This window comes from Pan troglodytes, chromosome 5 (genome assembly GCF_028858775.2).
Source record: "Pan troglodytes isolate AG18354 chromosome 5, NHGRI_mPanTro3-v2.0_pri, whole genome shotgun sequence".
In the NCBI taxonomy this organism is placed as follows: domain Eukaryota; kingdom Metazoa; phylum Chordata; class Mammalia; order Primates; family Hominidae; genus Pan; species Pan troglodytes.
The window spans coordinates 127,857,229-127,877,193 of record NC_072403.2 but is presented as its reverse complement, the minus strand read 5'-3'; the positions used below and the strand labels follow the sequence as shown (position 1 = coordinate 127,877,193).

Genomic DNA, 19,965 nt, shown 5'->3' with positions numbered 1-19,965 from the left:
GATAAGAGGAGACCTATAAGGGAGAATGTAGTGGGAGAACTGCCCAGGAAACAGAAGCTGAGAGGCAATTGGGTGCAGGCATCCTAGAAATGTCTGCATCTTAGCAGCTGCAGTGAGGGTTCCTTTAGAGATGGGGAAGCCCCAAAGGGCCTGCATGAGTGTCCCAGAGAGGAGTCAGCTTGAGTTTCTGCCAGCAGGCTCGGAGTGGGAAGTTGACTGAGTGTGGCCTTCTCCTTCTTTACTCCCTCTTCTCTCTGCTCTTAGTCTGGATGCTCAGAGCCCAGCTGGGAAGGAAAAGTGGAGGAGCAGCTATAGTAGAGAAACAGAGAGGAAGCCACCCATACCATGTTTCCACTGCTGCCTTTTGCCTGAAGCGGGCCAGACCGAGCTGGGGAAGGAGAGAAGATTCGACATCTGATCACGTAGCAGTAGAGTGTTTTGGTTATCATCTGGGACTGGGCATCTAGGCTTGAATTGAGACACTGTTTGTGATTTTAAGTGGAAGTAAGACTGTCTAATACCTAAAAGTGGGCAGAAAAACTTTGCTGGAGCTTTCATCTAGGGACAGGGGAGTGTTATTCTCACAGACTACAAATTAAAGACCACTGGGAAGAACATGAAAGGTGTAGGCTTTAATTATTAGTTGTGCTTTTCTGTGTATTGTTTGCATTATTGTGGTTGATGCTGTGTTAGAAAGGTTACCTTCAAATTCAGTGTTGTACACCTAAAGTCTTGATTTTTGTTTGATATTTCCCTGCATTTTTCTGGCTTATAGCAAATACTCCTATAGTGCAAGTCAACTCAGTTATTTAGGAGGTTTCTCACAGTGCTTACTAGAAAACTTATTTGGTTAAAGTTAATATTCTACGTGTATGTTACTGAGAATTTTTATACCCAGGGTGAAAATTATGTAACATTTACTTTAATAACCTTCCATACTGAAATAATACAGCATGAACTATAATATAGCAGTTTGGAGACTCGATTCACCATTTGTTCATAAAGAGAAGCAAAACACTGACATTTTAAAAGTATTCTTTTAAATTGAAGTGTGATACACATAATAAAAGTACACAATTCATAAAAATTTAGTTTGGTGAGTACAAAGTGAATTCATCCAGGTAATCAGCACCAAGTTAAGAAACAGAATAAGGTTAACGTCCCAGTCACTGACCCCTTGTATCAATAGTTTTGCTTGTTTTTGACATTTATTTATTTACTTATTTTAGAGACAGTCTTGTTCTGTTGCCCAGGCTGGACTCGAGTATAGTGGCACAATCGATCATAACTCTCTGCAGCCTTGACCTTCTGGGCTGAAGTGATCCTCCTGCCTCAGCTTCCCAAGTAGCTGTGACTACAGGTGTGTGCCACCAATCCTGGCTAATTTAAAAACAATTATTATTATTATTTTTTGTTGAGACAGGGTCTGCCACCATTGCCTAGACTGGCTTGCAGACCTGGCCTCAAGCAATTCTTCCATCTCAACCTCCCCAGATGCTGTGACTAAAGGCGTGAGCCACCACGCCCAGCTCAGCCTTGCTTTTTAATAATGAGACTATATATTTGAGTTTGCGAGATTCATTCACTTTGTTATGTGTAGCTGCAGTTTTTGTTTATTTACAAATTTGCATTCCACTAGATGACAATTTTTTAGCTAATTCAATTGTTTTTTAGTTGATAAACATTTGGATAGTTCTATTTATGTGTTGATGAACATTTGGATTGTTTCCAGGTTTGAACCCTTACAAATCAGGCAACTAAAAACATTCTTAAACACATGTTTTGGTGAATATATTGTGCACTTTTATTGATTTTATGCTTAGGAGTGGAATTACTGTATGACATGTATGACTGTGTTCAACTCTAGTAGATAAGGAAAAACAGTTTTCCAGAGTGGTGGTAAAAATTACTCTTCCATCAACTGTGTGTGGGAAGTCACTCCACTTCCTTGTTAATACTTTTTTCATTTTAGCTTTTCTGGTGTGTGCCAATTCCTGTTTTTGAAAAAAAAAATTTTCCTAGCTATTGGCATGCCCTCAGTAAACCTCCATATGGGAAGTGGGATGTCTTCTTTCCTTTCATAAGAGCATTGCACCAGCCTGACTAATCATTGAAGCATAAAGTTATATATTTAGCAAGGAATGCAGAATAGCATTCTGGTGATAAATGCTGCCCAATACTTATCAACAACTTTGCTAAGTGAAAGCATAGGTATAAAGTGCATTAGTCAATATTTTGAATGTAAGTGCAGAAATCCCTATTCAAAATAGTTTAACCAAAAAGGTAATTAATTGACTCTTGTAGCTGAAAAGCCAGGCTTGGCTGGCTCCTGGGATTAAGCTTCACTTTCCAAATCAAGACTGCCTCCCACTGGGCTGCTTCTCTTCTCAGGCAAGCTTGCTTCCTGTCTGGAGGCCAGGATTCTGTCAATAGCTCCAAACTCCCATCAGTAAACGAAAACCAAAACAACAGCCACAGCAACAAAACTCTTCCTGTCTTTCTAGAACTATTAAGTCCCGGAATTGGGGTTCCTTGGCTCTTATTGCACTAATTATGTCTTCTTCGGCTCCAGGTGGCTACCAGGTCCCTCTGGACCACATGCTTTCAGAGAAACAACAATTCTCTGAGGAAAACTGGGGGTGCTGTTAACAGAAGAAGGGTCAATGGTAGGTGGGCGGCAACAGTAACAAAATAGCCACTGCAAGCCAGACTAGGTCAAAATAACACAGTTTAGTTATTCCTGTAGGTCCTACAGGACTTACCCTTGGATGAAGCAATACTGCTAGAACGTTGCATGTGTGGACTGCATCATTTTAGGCTCTGTGGAATTGCTTTTATTGAACTGTGTTAGGGCATTCTGTTACCAGTCTGCATTGAGGTACAATATAATGAACAGTCCTGTGGAATTCCATGCATTATTGTAAGACAGTATTGAGCACACTGTTTATTTCCAAAGCCACATTATAGGATTTCATGGGAGAAATTTCTCCCTGGTCTCTGCACCAGGAAGAGTCAAACTGTTTCTAAAAACCTTTCATGATTTTATCTTATGGATACTGTGATTCCTCAAAATGGTAAGGTGTCCTTCTTTGCATTGCTAGAGTGATAGAGTCAATTTTATGGCTTGTTTTAATCAAGTATACTAGGCTTTGAAGCATGGATTCTTTTAGCGCTAGCCTCACCCCTTTATTTTTCTATTTCCTTCAGTATTGTTTCCCAGTTCTCACACTCTCTCTTTTGTTCTATATCCTTTGTAAACTTTCTTAAATCTTTTCTGAGACAAAGTTGAGAAATACATATAATTTTATATAGATTTCATTTTATGCATTGAAAATGTCACCACAAAGTAAATAAATCTGCTTGGTTTTAGCAAGAAGTTTATTAACAGGAATTATTTTGGGTTCCAGTTTTAGATGGAGCAGTTGTAAAACACTACAGAATTAAAAGACTGGATGAAGGGGGATTTTTTCTCACGCGAAGAAGAATCTTTTCAACACTGAACGAATTTGTGAGCCACTACACCAAGACAAGTGACGGCCTGTGTGTCAAGCTGGGGAAACCATGCTTAAAGGTGAAAATGCTTTCAAGCTGTGTTTTTTTATTGAAGTTAACTTTTTTCCTTCAGATATCTGAGTATTTTTCATGGAATATCAGTTCAGGAAAAAAATTGTCATTTTATTACCTGAGGCGGGTATAGGCAAACCATGGCCTATGAGCTCACACTGACGTATGCTTGTTTTTGTAAATAAGTTTTATTTGCACAGATGCTCATTCATATACGAGTTTTCTTTGGATTCTTTTGTGCCATAACAGCAGAGTTTAGAAGGTGCAACGGAGACCATAGGGCAGGTGGTAAACTAGAATATGAGTTCTAGGAAGGCAGGGGTCTTGCTTGTTTTGTTTATAGAAAAGAACCTAGTCAATTCTTAAAACAATTTTACTTACTAAATGAATGAGTAACTAAATGAATGAACAAATAAAGACATGAAAAAATGAGTTTGAAAAATATAAAACAATTAATTATGCAAAAATAGGTGATACATATAATAAAACTATAGCCAAAGAATTTGGGAAGGATTTGTGGGTGAGAGGGAACTTCAGCTGGGCCTTGAAACTGAGAGGATTTAGCTAGGCGAAGAGGTAGAGAGAAGTCATTCCAGACCTGAGTGAGGATGGCATTAGGTATGGGATCAGACAGGTGGACAACGAGGTGCCTGACTTCCCAAGATCTGGAAGATCAATTTGAAGAGTTAACAAATGCAGATTCTCCCACCATACTTTTTGTTTTTGAAGTAATTATAATACAGTTTACAATATTTTGTTTTAAGAAGTTTTATTTAAAAGTACCTAGACTATTATTTTCAACAAAATAATATTAAATCTACTTTTTTTCTTTTTAACAATTGCTCTTATTATTCTATGAAACAGATCCAGGTCCCAGCTCCATTTGATTTGTCGTATAAAACCGTGGACCAATGGGAGATAGACCGCAACTCCATACAGCTTCTGAAGCGATTGGGATCTGGTCAGTTTGGCGAAGTATGGGAAGGTCTGTGGAACAATACCACTCCAGTAGCAGTGAAAACATTAAAACCAGGTGCGAGAACAATAAAGGTTAAATGGCATATGTTGATTTTTATGAGCACAATTTAACACTGTAAATATCTAAGAGGTCATAGGGTGGCTAATACTGGCAGCAAGCAGGTGTTGTGGTCATTGTCTCTAGCCCAGGTGACCCCAACCTATGGATAAGGCATTAAAATTTAAAAACAAGAACACACTTCCTGGTTCAGCTGAGTCTTAAAATATCGCTGATTGAAGAGTCTGACAACTCATCTCTTCTCTGAGTTAGGATTCAGTCTTCCAATGTCCTTCCCATTTTGTTCCTAGCCTTAGTTAAAAGATACTGACTTAGCTGAAAATATTTTAAAAATCACAAGGAATCTTGATACTATTCAGGGAACAAATATTTTTAAAAGTATTAATTTTGTATGGTTAAAAGGCAAAATGGTCCATCTAAAGAAACTTGTATTTGAAAATGTAGGAACTTTTTTTCCCTTCCATCTTCCTTTTTCCTGTGATGGCAAGTAAAATTATACTGAAATCAGTATTTATTCAGCCAGGCTTTATTCCCTCCATTTTAAAGAGGGACTAAGTAACTTTCCAAATACTTTCTGGTCATATGATCTTGAGCAAATTTTTGAACTCTATGCTTCAGTTTTGTCATTTGTAAAATAGAGATAATAATAAGGCCAACCGAGAAGATAAATTAGGTCATTAGTGGACATGCTTTGTATAGTGCCTGGTTCACAGTAAGTGATGGATAAAAACTATTATTATAATAAGGAAAAAGTCAGTAAATGGCATAGCTGGGATTTGAACTCACATTTATTACTATTGCCTCACGCTCCATGGAAGTGACAGTCTATAAAAGTGCAACATTGCTATAGTAGCCTCATATATACCTTTATAACAGAGGTAAGAATAATCAACATAGGCTAGATTGTAGTTTTCTGGGAGACCTGCATTATTTACCTAGCCCAGAATTCTTAGAGGTTTGGTAAACCTCCTGGTGGCAGAACTTGAGCACTTGGGATTTGTTGGCTAGCAGCATAGGGTAACACCATGGTTCCCAAACTGTGTGCCAAGGCTCATGGGGGCACCACGGTGAATTCAAAAGAGTGCTGTGGAATACTTAAAAGTTTTGAAGTCAACATCCTGAATATTGTACAAGCTGCTACCTTGAAGTAGTTCATAGTTTCAACTTTAGAACAACATTCCTTTTGTTGACATCATATCTTTGTGAAGCTGGGTTTTTGATAGTTGCTATGGTCAAATGCAAAATCCACACAAAAATCAATATGGACCAGAAAATGGGGGTAGCAGTGCTTCATCTGATTCTAAGATTGGAGAAATTGTGCAGTGTCCCAGGGATGCATATATCACTTTAGTAAGCACTTGTAGTTAAGAATTAAGTGAAAATTATGTTTTCCTTTCAATTCACCTGTGTTACTTTTTCAAATGGCTATTAAATTGTTAAGATAAATACTTCTTAACTTGTTTGGATCTAACCCAGTAATCAAAATAACTGTTAGGTTTTTTTTTATTTTCACTTAGAGACATCATGAAAAAAGTTATGGAGACACTAAGGGTTCCATGAACTGAAAACATTGGGATCCTCTGGTGTAACAAGTGAATAGTGTCAAATTCGATATAAGATAAATCTGTGTTTAAACCTGGCTCTGCCCTCTGTGACTTCAGACAATTTTTAACCTTTTGGAATCTTCTCATCTGGAAGTGGGAATCATAATAGTTCCTAATTTCTAGGGTTTTATGAGGACAAATGGAGTCAATATATGTAAAGTATATGCAGCAAGTTCTTAATAAATGTTAGCCTCCATGGGGCTGCTGACAGATGTGTCCACTGAAGTGCAAATTTACTAGTGCAGGAATTCAGTTTCAGCATTTTCATCTGGCAGATGAAGCAAGAGACAGGCACTTTAAAGTGGCCAGATGCTATGTGAGTGCTCCAGGTGAGGACATTCTATTCTAGCACCTGAGATTTTCACAATCACTGTGTATATGCTTTTAAACCCTAATCTTGTTAATAAATGGTGGCTGAACTTTATTGTCCAACCTAATAATTCTTTTCTAAGAAGAGGCAGCTAGCTAGCCTGCCTAACGTTGTTCTCTAAGGAAGCCCTTTGGGAAGTCAAAAGACAACAAAAAAAGTCAGATTTCTCATGTTAAAAAAAAACCACGATAGTTTTCTCTCCAACAGGAATAATTATTATTGATTTACAGTGTAATAGCCACAAACAGCTTTAGTGATTGGTTAAATGTCTTCACTTCACTGGGGCCATTAATCAATCTGAGCGGCTATTTATTGCTGAGCAGGCTACTACGCAATAAAGATGAGCCTGAAATGAACTCCCACAGTAGCTTTGACAGGCAAAAATTAATATTTAATGTTACATTACTAGCTGAGTTGAGATTGGGTTTCCTTTACTCTGCAGCTGGGGAGCTATAACCAGCATGGCCATGAAGGAGTGCTCTGAAACAGTCTTCACCTGCAGAGGCTTCTGACCTACTGTGATTTCAGTTCTTGTGCATAGTCTGATTTGGGAATGAGTTTGAGTGTCCTGTATTGCTTGAATCTGATAGCCACACAACACAGAAATTTTATTAACATAAATATATATTGTATATATAATTTTCTTTTTCCTTTCTCTTTCTTTTTCTTTCTTTCTTTTTCTTTCTTTCTCTCTCTCTCTCTCTCTCTCTCTCCCCCCCCCCTTTCTTTCTTTCTTTCTTTCCTTTTTTGAGACAGATTCTCACTCTGTTTCCCAGGCTGGAGTGCAATGGTGTGATCTCAGCTTACTGTAACCTCCACCTCCTGGGTTCAAGTGATTCTTCTGCCTCAGCCTCCTGAGTAGCTGGGATTACAGGCACCTGACACCATGCCTGGCTAATTTTTATATTTTTAGTAGAGACATGGTTTCACCATGTTGGCCAGGCTGGTCTCTTAACTCCTGACCTCAAGTTATCCGCCTGCCTTGGCCTCCCAAAGTTCTGGGATCACAGGCTTGAGCCACCATGCCCAGCCTAATTTTCTGTATGGTTATCATAATTACTGCTATCATTGGAAGCTTGTTTTTTGGGGGGTGGTAGTGGGGGGAGTCCCCACTATATTATATTTGACCATAGGCCAAACTAGTTGTAACAATTAAGAACAAAGTCCCTTATTATGATTTAGGTGTCTCTTATTCTCAGCTCCATTTTGTGACTATGATTCCAAATTTTAATCCTATTTGACTGTGTGGAGTAAACCAGTGGTAGAGATGGAATTGATGGAGCTCAGAAACATGTAACAGAAAAGAGAATCGGCCATTTTCTCCTATTCTCTCTCTTTAAGTCCTTGTCCCTTTTCTTCCTTAGCCTATGAAATATACTTACAGCTGGTCTGTTTGGTTTTTCCAAGACTATGCATATCAATGATAATATAAATAATGATCAACAGTCACTGAATACATACGTGCAGGCATTGCTATTATCTTGGTAATGATCTTACAATGTCAGTAAAATTATTAGCCATGTTTTACAGATGAAGAAACTGAAGTTTAGAGAGGTTTGATAACTTGCTCAAGATCACACAGGGCACTAGTGGCAGAGAGTTGAGATTTGTCTAGAATGCAGAGTCTGATTAGTCCAGTTCTGAACTTCTGGGTTCTCAAAGGGGAGACTGCTCAAATGTTTTATGTGAAATGATGTGCAGGTCACATGTAACTAACTCAACTTCACATTAATAAACAAGTCATAGTTTTGCCTTAGAATGTCAAAGCTTATCCATGTCTGGGTTTAAATATCAGTTGTAAAGTCTTCAACATCGAGAGGATGATGAATGTAGTAGTCTCTTTGAGCATCAATGGAAACCATATTTGCATTATTCATAGTGAATACTAAGATGTGAAATGACAGTATTCCTTTAATTACAGTAATGCCTCTGAAACATCATATTCTAAAAGAAAAGATTTTAAAATTACTGATGAAATGTAAACTCCAGATAATCTTCCTCCTCTTAGATTTTATTTGATGTCAACTACTTGACATCTTGCACGATGAGTCAGAGTGGATCCATTAAAATATGATTTAATTGCAGACAAGTCTTCTAAATAGGCCTTAATATTGTCTCTCCTCCATTTGGCCATGCTATTAAGGCTCTGACTGTGGAAGCAGATAGTACAGGAGAAAATATTAAATATCAGTTTCGAGTTGAACATATAAAACATGTGAAAAAAAAACCCATTAACTTTTGGGGATGGTCTTGGATGTTTTCCACTTGGTCTACACACTATGTTCCTACAGAATTAAAGACAAAAGTATGGAAGAATGTCACTGTTTTAGGATTTTTGTCCAGCTGTTCCCACAGTGGGCACCAAGGACGGGGCAGGTATCAGTCTCTGGTTGCAGTAATTAAATATTCAGTGACCTTCAGCGCTCGTGTTCATAGAATGTTTTCCTTTTGTGTTAAGATGCCTTGTTTTATCAGTTAGATTGTCAGTCTCTCCTTTTTCCTTCATTTTTCATGTAGATCTGAATCAACCTCTCTTCACCTACAGGTCATAACATATAAACCGTATACTCCTGATGCACCAACACATCCAGTTACTAGGTTGCTCTGGCTGAACTGATTCTCTTTTTGATAACTCTGAAGATTTGTGATACTGAGGCTCTTACTCTACTGAGAAGCAGGAGGCAATCTTGATGATTCCCACCAGGCTGCTGTGAGGATAGGAATGCCTCAATAACATAAAGTGATTTCTCCCTCTTCTTGTTTCAGGTTCAATGGATCCAAATGACTTCCTGAGGGAGGCACAGATAATGAAGAACCTAAGACATCCAAAGCTTATCCAGCTTTATGCTGTTTGCACTTTAGAAGATCCAATTTATATTATTACAGAGTTGATGAGACATGGAAGTCTGCAAGAATATCTCCAAAGTAAGCTAAAGACTTAATACGAGGAAAAAAAGAGGAATTTAGTTTAGCTAGTCCCATAAGTGTCAATTTAGCAAGCCTTCTGTAACCGAAAGGATATTTACTATGTGTATGTCTGTGAGAATGAATGTCTTAACACTGAATGGCTCAACTACTATTTAATAGGTTATATATTGTATATTCAAAAGGTGGAAAATATTTATGTAGTGGAAGAGAAAATTATTCACAACAGATATATTAGGGTAATTGAATGTAACGTGGGAAATTAAAGAATGGATATTTAGCATGATGCTTTGCATGATGCTTTATTTCCTACACTAATTGAACATTATCAGTTATGGACCAATATTTTCTATGGCACAGAGAATTCAGGGACATGGAATACATTTGGGGAAAAAGGGAGGGAAGTATCCTATGTTTATTTTATTTGCTGGTATTTGACAACATTGTACTTATTGCTGTTTAAAATACTTCCACTGCTAGGCAACATAAGAATTGTCAGACAAAAAAGCAGAAATATACTATTACTTTATTTCTCTGTTTGCTTCCTGTAGTCAGAGAAGACTGAAGGGCATTATGAAATTTTGATGTTTATTACAAATGGATAATTTAGTAAACAACAATACAGTATAATGAGCATTAAAATGAGATGTTCAAAGAAGGTGAGATCAAGTATTGACAATAATTCGAGCTTGAAAAGGAGACTTCCATAATTTCTTGAAATGTCAGGATGGAATGATAGAATGTTTAGAGGTAAAGGGAGGTGAGAATGATGAAACAAAGATTTCAGAAAGATAAGAATATCCTCTGATTTCAGGATGACTTATGAAGCTGGTAACATTAAGCTACAAAACAAGATAAGAATAACAAAGAACATAATAAGGCCTGTTGAATGCTGTTAAAAACAGAAATATACTCAGCTTCCTTGCAGAAAAATATTGAATTTAACATCATCAGAATATGTTACCCACCATAGAAAGATTAAACTCAGCTATTAAATAACCCCTTTTGCCTTATTCCCAGGACAAAGTGCAAAAGTGGTCTTGGGTCATAGCTAACAAAAAATGCTTCATAAAGGTCCCTAATAATATTCACATAATTACATCTAATGGCCTATTCCCCATCCTCAGATCTATCGACAGCATTTAATTCAATAGATGCTTTCTTTTCCTGGAAACATTTCCTTCATTTGGCTTTCAGGACACTTCACTCAATGGCATTTCCTCCTTCCTTTCTTGCTGGTTCTTTTCAACCTATGGGATTTCCTTCATTCCCAGACCCTTCAATATCTTGGAGTTCTCCAAGACTGTTCACAACATCACTAGTTCCCTTATTAATTTCATCTAATCTCATTGTTTAATTTTTTATGTCCTGACAATTCTCCAAATTTTATTCCCCCTTTACTTGAGAATCATACCCAACTGCCTTCTTAACTTCTCCACTTGAATCTTGTATCAGTCTGCATAATGTAAATATGCTGCAATAACTAACAGTCTCCAAATCCCTGAGGGCTTAACACACATGTTTATTTCTTATCCATGCTACATTGCAAAATAGGTTGGCTGGTGGCTCAGTTCTTTTGATCACCCTGGCAGAGAAAGGGGATGAGACTAATCTCACCCTGATTCTTAAAGCTTCTGACCAGAAGTGACAGAAGTAATTCTGTTCCCTTTCCATTTGGACAAATCAAGTCAAAGAGGATAGGGAAGTACAATTCTCTAAAGTACTTGAAAGGAGGAAAAAAATCATTGTTTGTGAACAGCCCTAATTTCTACTATAGTAGAAATGTCTATTAGACATCTCAAGATGACATGCCCCAAACTGATCTCCCTGTATTCTCCCCAGTAATCTGCTACTCTTGCAGTCTTTCCTTCTTTGACCGTAGCAACTCAGGCCTAATACCTTGGCATCATCTCTACTTTTCATGTCCCATCTCTAACCTGCTAGCAAAATCTCATTGGCTGGCCTTCAAAATATATAGAGGATTTTACCTCTCCTCAATGCTCCTACCCTGATCCAGGCTGCCACCTGAATTCTGCAGTAGCTCCCGGCTGGTCTTCATCTTCTGCTTCTTGTCTCCTTCAGTTTCTTCTTAACATAACAGCTAGAGAGATACAGTTAAAATGTAAATCAGAGCATGTGTAACTCATGAAGTCCTGCATGGCCTGGCTCTCTATTCCCTCTCTGATCTCATCTTCTACAACTTCTCCTTGCTCAGTCTTCGTCAGCCACACTAGCCCTCTTTACTATTTTTCCTACCATCCAGGCATGCTTTTGCCTCACTCGTTATTTCCTCTGCCTGAATTTTTTTGTTGTTCTGACATTTATCCACATGCTCACTTCTCATTTCCTCAAAATCTCTACTTAGATGTTTCCATCTTGGTGAGTGTTTCACTGGTCACCCTCTGAATTTTAAAATTTAATCTCTTTCTACTGACTCTTAAAGTATTCCTCTTCCCTTGCTTTTTATTTTATCTTCTTGGCTGTTAAGCATCTTATACTGTGTATCTTATTTATTTGGCTTATTTTTAGTATCCTCTGAATATAACTCCACACAGGCAGATAGTGTTTTCTTTGTTTCAGAGTTAGAACAGTGTCTGGCACATAAGAAAGTATGGGCTAATTAGGTATTGAATAAATAGATTAAGTTGGGACCATCCTGAACCTAACAAGATTGGGACTTGGAGTCAAGCTTGTTTTGAGACTCTTGGTATTAGCTTGAAAAGATCAACTTGGTACATGGCTAACACCTTTGACATCGAGGATTTTTGTGGCTTGGTGATGTGGTTTACTCAGGGCTAAGTATGAACCCTATCAGCTTCAGGGTTAGGCCATTAGGGTCAAGTTTATCAGTGCCTTCATTTGTGAGGATGATGATTAGTAGCCAGAAGGAGTAATGAACAAATGCTCACTGCAGATAGCCCCTTCCCCAGTCAAGAGGGTTCACATTCAATAAAGTGGCCTTAAAATGGATGTACCACTCTTAAGCAGCCCATCATGATGAATATTATTAAGATGAAAGATTCTTTTTTTTTCTTTTTTTAAAAAAATTTTTATTTTATTATTATTGTACTTTAAGTTTTAGGGTACATGTGCACAATGTGCAGGTTAGTTACATATGTATACATGTGCCATGCTGGTGTTCTGCATCCATTAACTCGTCATTTAGCATTAGGTATATCTCCCAATGCTATCCCTCCCCCCTCCCCCCACCCCACAACAGTCCCCAGAGTGTGATGTTCCCCTTCTTGTGTCCATGTGTTCTCATTGTTCAATTCCCACCTATGAGTGAGAACATGCGGTGTTTGGTTTTTTGTCCTTGCGATAGTTTACTGAGAATGATGATTTCTAATTTCATCCATGTCCCTGCAAAGGACATGAACTCATCATTTTTTATGGCTGCATAGTATTCCATGGTGTATATGTGCCACATTTTCTTAATCCAGTCTATCATTGTTGGACATTTGGGTTGGTTCCAAGTCTTTGCTATTGTGAATAGTGCCGCAATAAACATACGTGTGCATGTGTCTTTATAGCAGCATGATTTATAGTCCTTTGGGTATATACCCAGTAATGGGATGGCTGGGTCAAATGGTATTTCTAGTTCTAGATCCCTGAGGAATCACCACACTGACTTCCACAATGGTTGAACTAGTTTACAGTCCCACCAACAGTGTAAAAGTGTTCCTATTTCTCCACATCCTCTCCAGCACCTGTTGTTTCCTGACTTTTTAATGATTGCCATTCTAACTGGTGTGAGATGGTATTTCATTGTGGTTTTGATTTGCATTTCTCTGACGGCCAGTGATGGTGCGCATTTTTTTAGACCTAAAACCATAAAAACCCTGGAAGAAAACCTAGGCATTACCATTCAGAACATAGGCATGGGCAAGGACTTCATGTCTAAAACACCAAAAGCAATGGCAACAAAAGACAAAATTGACAAATGGGATCTAATTAAACTAAAGAGCTTCTGCATAGCAAAAGAAACTACCATCAGAGTGAACAGGCAACCTACAAAATGGGAGAAAATTTTCGCAACCTACTCATCTGACAAAGGGCTAATATCCAGAATCTACAATGAACTCAAACAAATTTACAAGAAAAAAACAAACAACCCCACCGAAAAGTGGGCGAAGGACATGAACAGACACTTCTCAAAAGAAGACATTTATGCAGCCAAAAAACCTTGAGTAAAACATTACTCAAGATTCTTGAGTAATGGAATATATTTGAAAATATTTTCTTGCTGCAAATGTAAATCATCATAGGTTTGTGAACTTTTACATCGGTTTTGACCTCTGTTGGTTGTATTAAAAGTATGTGTTGATGTTTACTTAGGCAGTACTGAGGCTACTGCACCCTTCAAAGTAGGAAATGTGTGTCACTCAATTTCCTCCAGTATTATGCCTGTCAGTGCAAACCTTTTTCTATCCATTGTAATAGGATTAGATGTCATATGTGATAGTTGAGATAACATACATATTTTTTCTATATAACCTTTTTTGTAGTTTCTCAGCTTGGCTGGATAATTTTTGTAATACATTTCTCCAAAATGAGAAAGATCTGTAAAAAAAACTTTAGTATTGAGGGTAATTAATGACAGATAGATCTTATTACAATTTAAAGAGGATAAATATCTCCATTTTTAAAAAGTTTAGTTTGGCTTGTTTTTCCCCCAGTAAATACTTATAGAACATCTATTATAGGTCACACAACTTGTTACCTATTCCTTTGAGTAAAAGGAATTCCTATGAAATGGGGAAGAATAATTGCAATACTTACTTCATATAGTTGTTCAGAGTATTAAATTAGGTGATTGACTGGAAATAAACTATATGAGATAGTGATAGGAGAGGATCATGTATATACTTTTTTTCTTTAAAAAACACTGTAGTACCTTGTGACAGGCAATTTCTAAGTCTTTTATAAATATTAACTTCATTCATTTTTGTTTTCAATTTTTTTTATTTTTTAAGATTATACTTAAATTCTGGGATACAGGTGTAGAACATGCAGTTCTGTTACATAGGTATACACATGCCATGGTGGTTTGCTGCTCCCATCAACCTGTCATCTACATTAGGTATTTCTCCTAATGCTATCCCTCCCTTTGCTCAACACCCCCTGACAGGCCCTGGTGTGTGATGTTCCCCTCCCTGTGCCCATGTGTTCTTACTGTTCAACTCTCACTTATGAGTGAGAACATGCAGTGTTTGGTTTTCTGTTCTTGTGTTAGTTTGCTGAGAATGATGGTTTCCAGCTTCATCCATGTTCCTGCAAAGGACATGAACTCATTCTTTTTTATGGCTGCATAGTGTTCCATGGTGTATATGTGCCACATTTTCTTTATCCAGTCCAACATTGATGGGCATCTGGGTTGGTTCCAAGTCTTTGCTATTGTGAATAGTGCCGCAATAAACATGCGTGTGCATGTGTCTTTACAGTAGAATGATTTATAATCCTTTGGGTATATACCCAGCAATGGGATTGCTGGGTCAAATGGTATTTTCTAGTTCTAGATCCTTGAGGAATCACCACACTGTCCTCCACAATGGTTGAACTAATTTACACTCCCACCAACAGTGTAAAAGCATTCCTCTTTCTCCACATCCTCTCCAGCATCTGTTGTTTCCTGACTTTTTAATGATCCCATTCTAACTGATGTGACATGCTATCTCATTGTGGTTTTGGTTTGGATTTCTCTAGTGATGATGAGCTTTTTTTCATATATTTGTTGACTGCATGAATGTCTTCTTTTGAAAAGTGTCTGTTCATATCCTTTGCCCACTTTTTGATGGTTTTTATTTCTTGTAAATTTGTTTAAGTTCCCTGTAGATTCTTGGTATTAGCCCTTTGTCAGATGGATAGATAGCAAAAATTTTCTCCCATTCTGAAGGTTCCCTGTTCACTCCGATGATGGTTTCTTTTGCTGTGCAGGAGCTCTTTTGTTTAATTAGATCCCATTTCTCAATTTGGGCTTTTGTTGCCATTGCTTTTGGTGTTTTAGTCATGAGGTCTTTGCCCATGCCTATGTCCTGAATGGTATTGCCTAGGTTTTCTTCTAGGGTTTTTATGGTTTTAGGTCTTATGTTTAAATCTTTAATCCGTCTTGAGTTAATTTTTGTATAAGGTATAAGGAAGGGGTCCCATTTCAGTTTTCTGCATATGGCTAGCCAGTTTTCCCAACAACATTTATTTAATAGGGAATCCTTTCCCCATTGGTTGTTTTTGTAAGGTTTGTCAAAGATCAGATGGTTTTAGATGTGTGGTGTTATTTCTGAGGCCTCTGTTCTGTTCCGTTGGTCTAGATATCTGTTTTGGTACCACTACCATGCTGTTTTGTTTACTGTAGCATTGTAGTATAGTTTGAAGTCAGGTAGCATGATGCCTCCAGCTTTGTTCTTTTTGCTTAGGATTGTCTTGGCTATACGGGCTCTTTTTTGGTTCCATATGAAATTTAAAGAAGTTTTTTCTAAATCATGAAGAAAGTCAATGGTAGCTTGATGAGAATAGCATTGAATCTTTAAATTACTTTGGGCAGTATGGCCATTTTCACAATATTGATTCTTTCTATCTGTGAGCATGGAATATTTTTCCATTTGTCTGTGTCCTCTCTTATTTCCTTGAGCAGTGGTTTGTAGTTCTCTTTAAAGAGGTCCTTAACACTCAGTAAACTAGGTATGGACAGAACATATGTCAAAATAAAAAAAGCTATTTATGACAAACCCACAGCCAATATCATACTGACTGGACAAAAGCTGGAAGCATTCCCTTTGAAAACTGGCACAAGACAAGGATGCCCTCTCTCACCACTCCTATTCCACATAGTATTGGAAGTTCTGGCCAGGACAATCAGGCAAGAGAAAGAAATAAAGGGTATTCAAATAGGAAGAGAGGAAGTCATATTATCGCTATTTGTAGATGACATGATTGTATATTTAGAAAACCCCATTGTCTCAGCCCAAAAACTCCTTAAGCTAATAAACAACTTCAGCAAAGTTTCAGGATACAAAATCAATGTGCAAAAATCACAAGCATTCCTATACACCAATAATAGAAAAACAGAGAGCCAAATCATGAGCAAACTCCCTTTTGCAGTTGCTACAAAGTGAATAAAATACCTAGGAATACAACTTACAAGGAAACTTCCTTCATTTTTCTAACCACATTATGAGGTAAGTATTATTAGTCCTACTTCACAGTTGAAGAAACAGGTATGTAGAGATTAGGTAACTCATCCAAGGCAGAAGTTTGGCTTCATAGTTCATGTTTTTAACTATATTCATAGCACTGATGTTATCTTCCTAATATCAATCTGTATTAGTTGTCTATTGCTGCACAAAAGATTAAAAGATTATCATTGCTCCTATCTAATCAAGATAAAACATGGAACTTGCTAAGCTAGAGATACATATGAATTACCTACGTGGAAACGACTGAAGGAAGACAAGCTATGGGTCTGGAACTCAGGGGAGAATATGCAGCAAGAGATATAGATTTAACAATCATAAGTTATAAGTGGGAGTTAAAACAGTAAAAGTGGGTGAGATTGCTAGGAAATGACAGAGAAACACCAATATTGAGGGTGGGCAGAGGAAGATAAACCTACAAGAAAACTGAAGAATCAGCCAGAAGAATATGAGAAGAAAACCACTGGAGAAACTTGTAAAACTTAGTGGCTTAAAGCAGCAAATGTTTATTATCTCACAGTTTCTGTGGTTAGGAATCCAGGTGTAGCTTAGCTGGGTCTCCTGGTTCAGGTCCTCTTATAAGGCTGCAGTCAGGGTGTTGGCAAGTACCCAGTCATCTGAAGGCTCTGATGGAGGTAGATCCACTTTTAAACTCACTCATTTGACTCTTGGCAGGTGTCGCTTCCTCCTGGGCTGTTGGACTGAGGAAATCAGTTCCTTTCTGGTTGTTTGCTGCAAGATGCCCTTTGCTCCTTGCTAGAGGGACCTTTCCACTGGGCAGCTTGCAACATAGCAGCTTGCTTTATTAGAGTGAGCAAGCGAGAGAACAACAGGGTGGAGATTATCTTTAAGGCAAAGTCACAGCCTCTTATAATTTAATCTTGGAAGTGATATCCCACCTACTTCTGCCATATTCTGTTGTTAAACATGAGTCACTAGGTCCAGGCCACAATTAGTAGAAGAGGCTTTCACAAGGGCTTGAATATCAGGAGGTACTGGTAACTGGGAGCCATTTTAGAAGATACCACATAGCTCACGGTTAGTAACCACCTTGTCTTAATTTCCATACATTTCCTTTCTTATTGAGTGAATTTGATATCAAAAGGCCTAGCTATTTTGGCTATCATAGCAGCAATGTTTTGCCATTATGCTGCATACTATTTATTTTCATGCTTACATCTTGTTTTAGACTGAATAATGTCAGCTGCTATAATATAGAATTCAAAACTCTCTATGACTTAATACAAAACAATAGACTTTTTTTTTGATATGGGCCAGACTGCTCTGCTAGGTGGCTTTCTCTAAAGGGTAATACAGGGATTTAGACTCATGTGGCTCTACCATTTTGAAATGCATCCCTCTAGCCATAAAGATGTGGGAGATTTTAAGAGCCAGGCTTGTAAGTGATGTTCATCGTTTTTGCACACATTGCATTGCCCAGAACTAGTGACAGGGCTCAACTCTAAGGGAAGATGGAAAATGTAATCTTCTGTGCGTGCTCAGGGAAAAAAGAAAGGACAAAAGGATTGGTAAGGAGTTAATTTCACCTCACATCTTATTGAGATATGCTACTTGCCTTAAAAAAGTAAATATATATGTACACACACACACACACACACACACACACACTGTTTAAGTCTTTCCCTTAAAAAATTCTTTTGACTCTATTTATTTCATTTTTTTATTAAAAATATCATATATATAGAAAACACATAATTATACAATATTGTTTAACATGTAATTATAGAGCAAACAAATAAGCAACCATTCAGTCACTGCCCAGATCAAGCATTAGAATGTGGCCAGCACCCTAGAAACCCCCTGAATACTTTGTCAATTACAACCCCACACTATCCCAAATTTTATGATAACTGCTTTCCCATTACTTTATGTTTACCTCTACCAGAACCTTCTTGTCTTCCTTCTTGATTAGGATTTTGGAATTTGCCACCTCCTCCTTCTGTCCCCATGTCCTCCACTCATATTTAGCCCTCAAATCCTTATACCTGATCTCCAGTCAAACTGCTCTTCCTATCCCCAAGATCACCAGGGACTCCCTTATTATATTCGACAAATGTCTTAGTCCTTTTCTTCATGGACTTACTTGTAGAATTTGACTATGATGGCATTTTCTGTTTCTCAAAACCTTTGACTTGTTACAAGTTTCTCCAGTGGTTTTCTTCTCATATTCTTCTGGCTGATTCTTCACGGTTTTCTTGTAGGTTTATCTTCCTCTGCCCACCCTCAATATTGGTGTTTCTCTGTCATTTCCTAGCAATCTCACCCACTTTTACTGTTTTAACTCCCACTTGTAACTTATGATCGTTAAATCTATATCTCTTGCTGCATATTCTCCCCTGAGTTCCAGACCCATAGCTTGTCTTCCTTCAGTCATTTCCACATAGGTAATTCATGTGTATCTCTAGCTTAGCAAGTTCCATGTTTTATCTTGATTAGATAGGAGCAATGATAATAATAGATAGGATTTATTGAGTTCTTTCTAGGTGCCAGGCACTGCTTTAAGTGCTTTACATGAATTAATTCATTTTAATTCTCATTTTAACAACGAATACCATAAAGTAGTTACTATTATCATTGTACAGATGAGGAAACTGAGGCATAGGAATGTTAAGCTGCTTGCCCAAGGTCACAAAGAAATATCAGGCATATCCTTGATTTAAAGTCTGGCCCTCTAGCTTCAAACCAGGTTTCCTGGCCCCTGTAATGTATATAGCTGCCTGTCAAGTCAGGGCTTGTGTCTAAGCTTTTGACCATGAGTCTAATGGACTTTATGTAGTATTCAGCTTATTGAGACGGGGATATATAAGAGTAATATTAGTTTGAGTTGATGTGAGATTCTTTTAATTCTCCAGACATCTAAAAACATCTGTCAACAGTATGGCAGCTAAATCCTATCCAGGGATGACTCACCCCATTTCAAAGTAGAAGGAGTCAGTATTATTTTGTGTACAAATATAAAATAGGTAAGTCAAATACAAATACAAATGAATCAGTCACCACAAAATAATGCTGACCCCCGTCTACTAACAACAATCAAACTGATTGTACTATATAAATTTTTTATACTTAGTTATAAAGAATTAGCAGTAGGAGAAACTTTGCCTATTGAAGGTATGTGCATGTCTGGAGAGATGAGCAACCTATTCTAAGAATAACAGACTAAGTCAGAGAAATAAAATAATGTATCAAGCTTGGTGGTACAAATGTAATATTCATACTTTATAACTATGGATAGACCTTTCATTTGTGTTAGTG

General features: G+C 37.6%; 1 protein-coding gene across 4 annotated transcripts in view; it reads left to right on the top strand.

Annotated features, from left to right (window-relative positions):
* FRK (fyn related Src family tyrosine kinase) overlaps positions 1-19,965 on the top strand; it is a 163,196-nt gene that overhangs the window by 130,713 nt on the left and 12,518 nt on the right. For all 4 annotated transcript variants that reach the window (XM_518702.8, XM_063813368.1, XM_063813369.1 and 1 more), the window contains 3 exons: positions 3,408-3,571; positions 4,429-4,597; positions 9,341-9,499. In XM_518702.8, coding sequence (XP_518702.3) covers positions 3,408-3,571; positions 4,429-4,597; positions 9,341-9,499 — 492 coding nt within the window. The remainder of the gene's footprint in view (positions 1-3,407; positions 3,572-4,428; positions 4,598-9,340; positions 9,500-19,965) is intronic.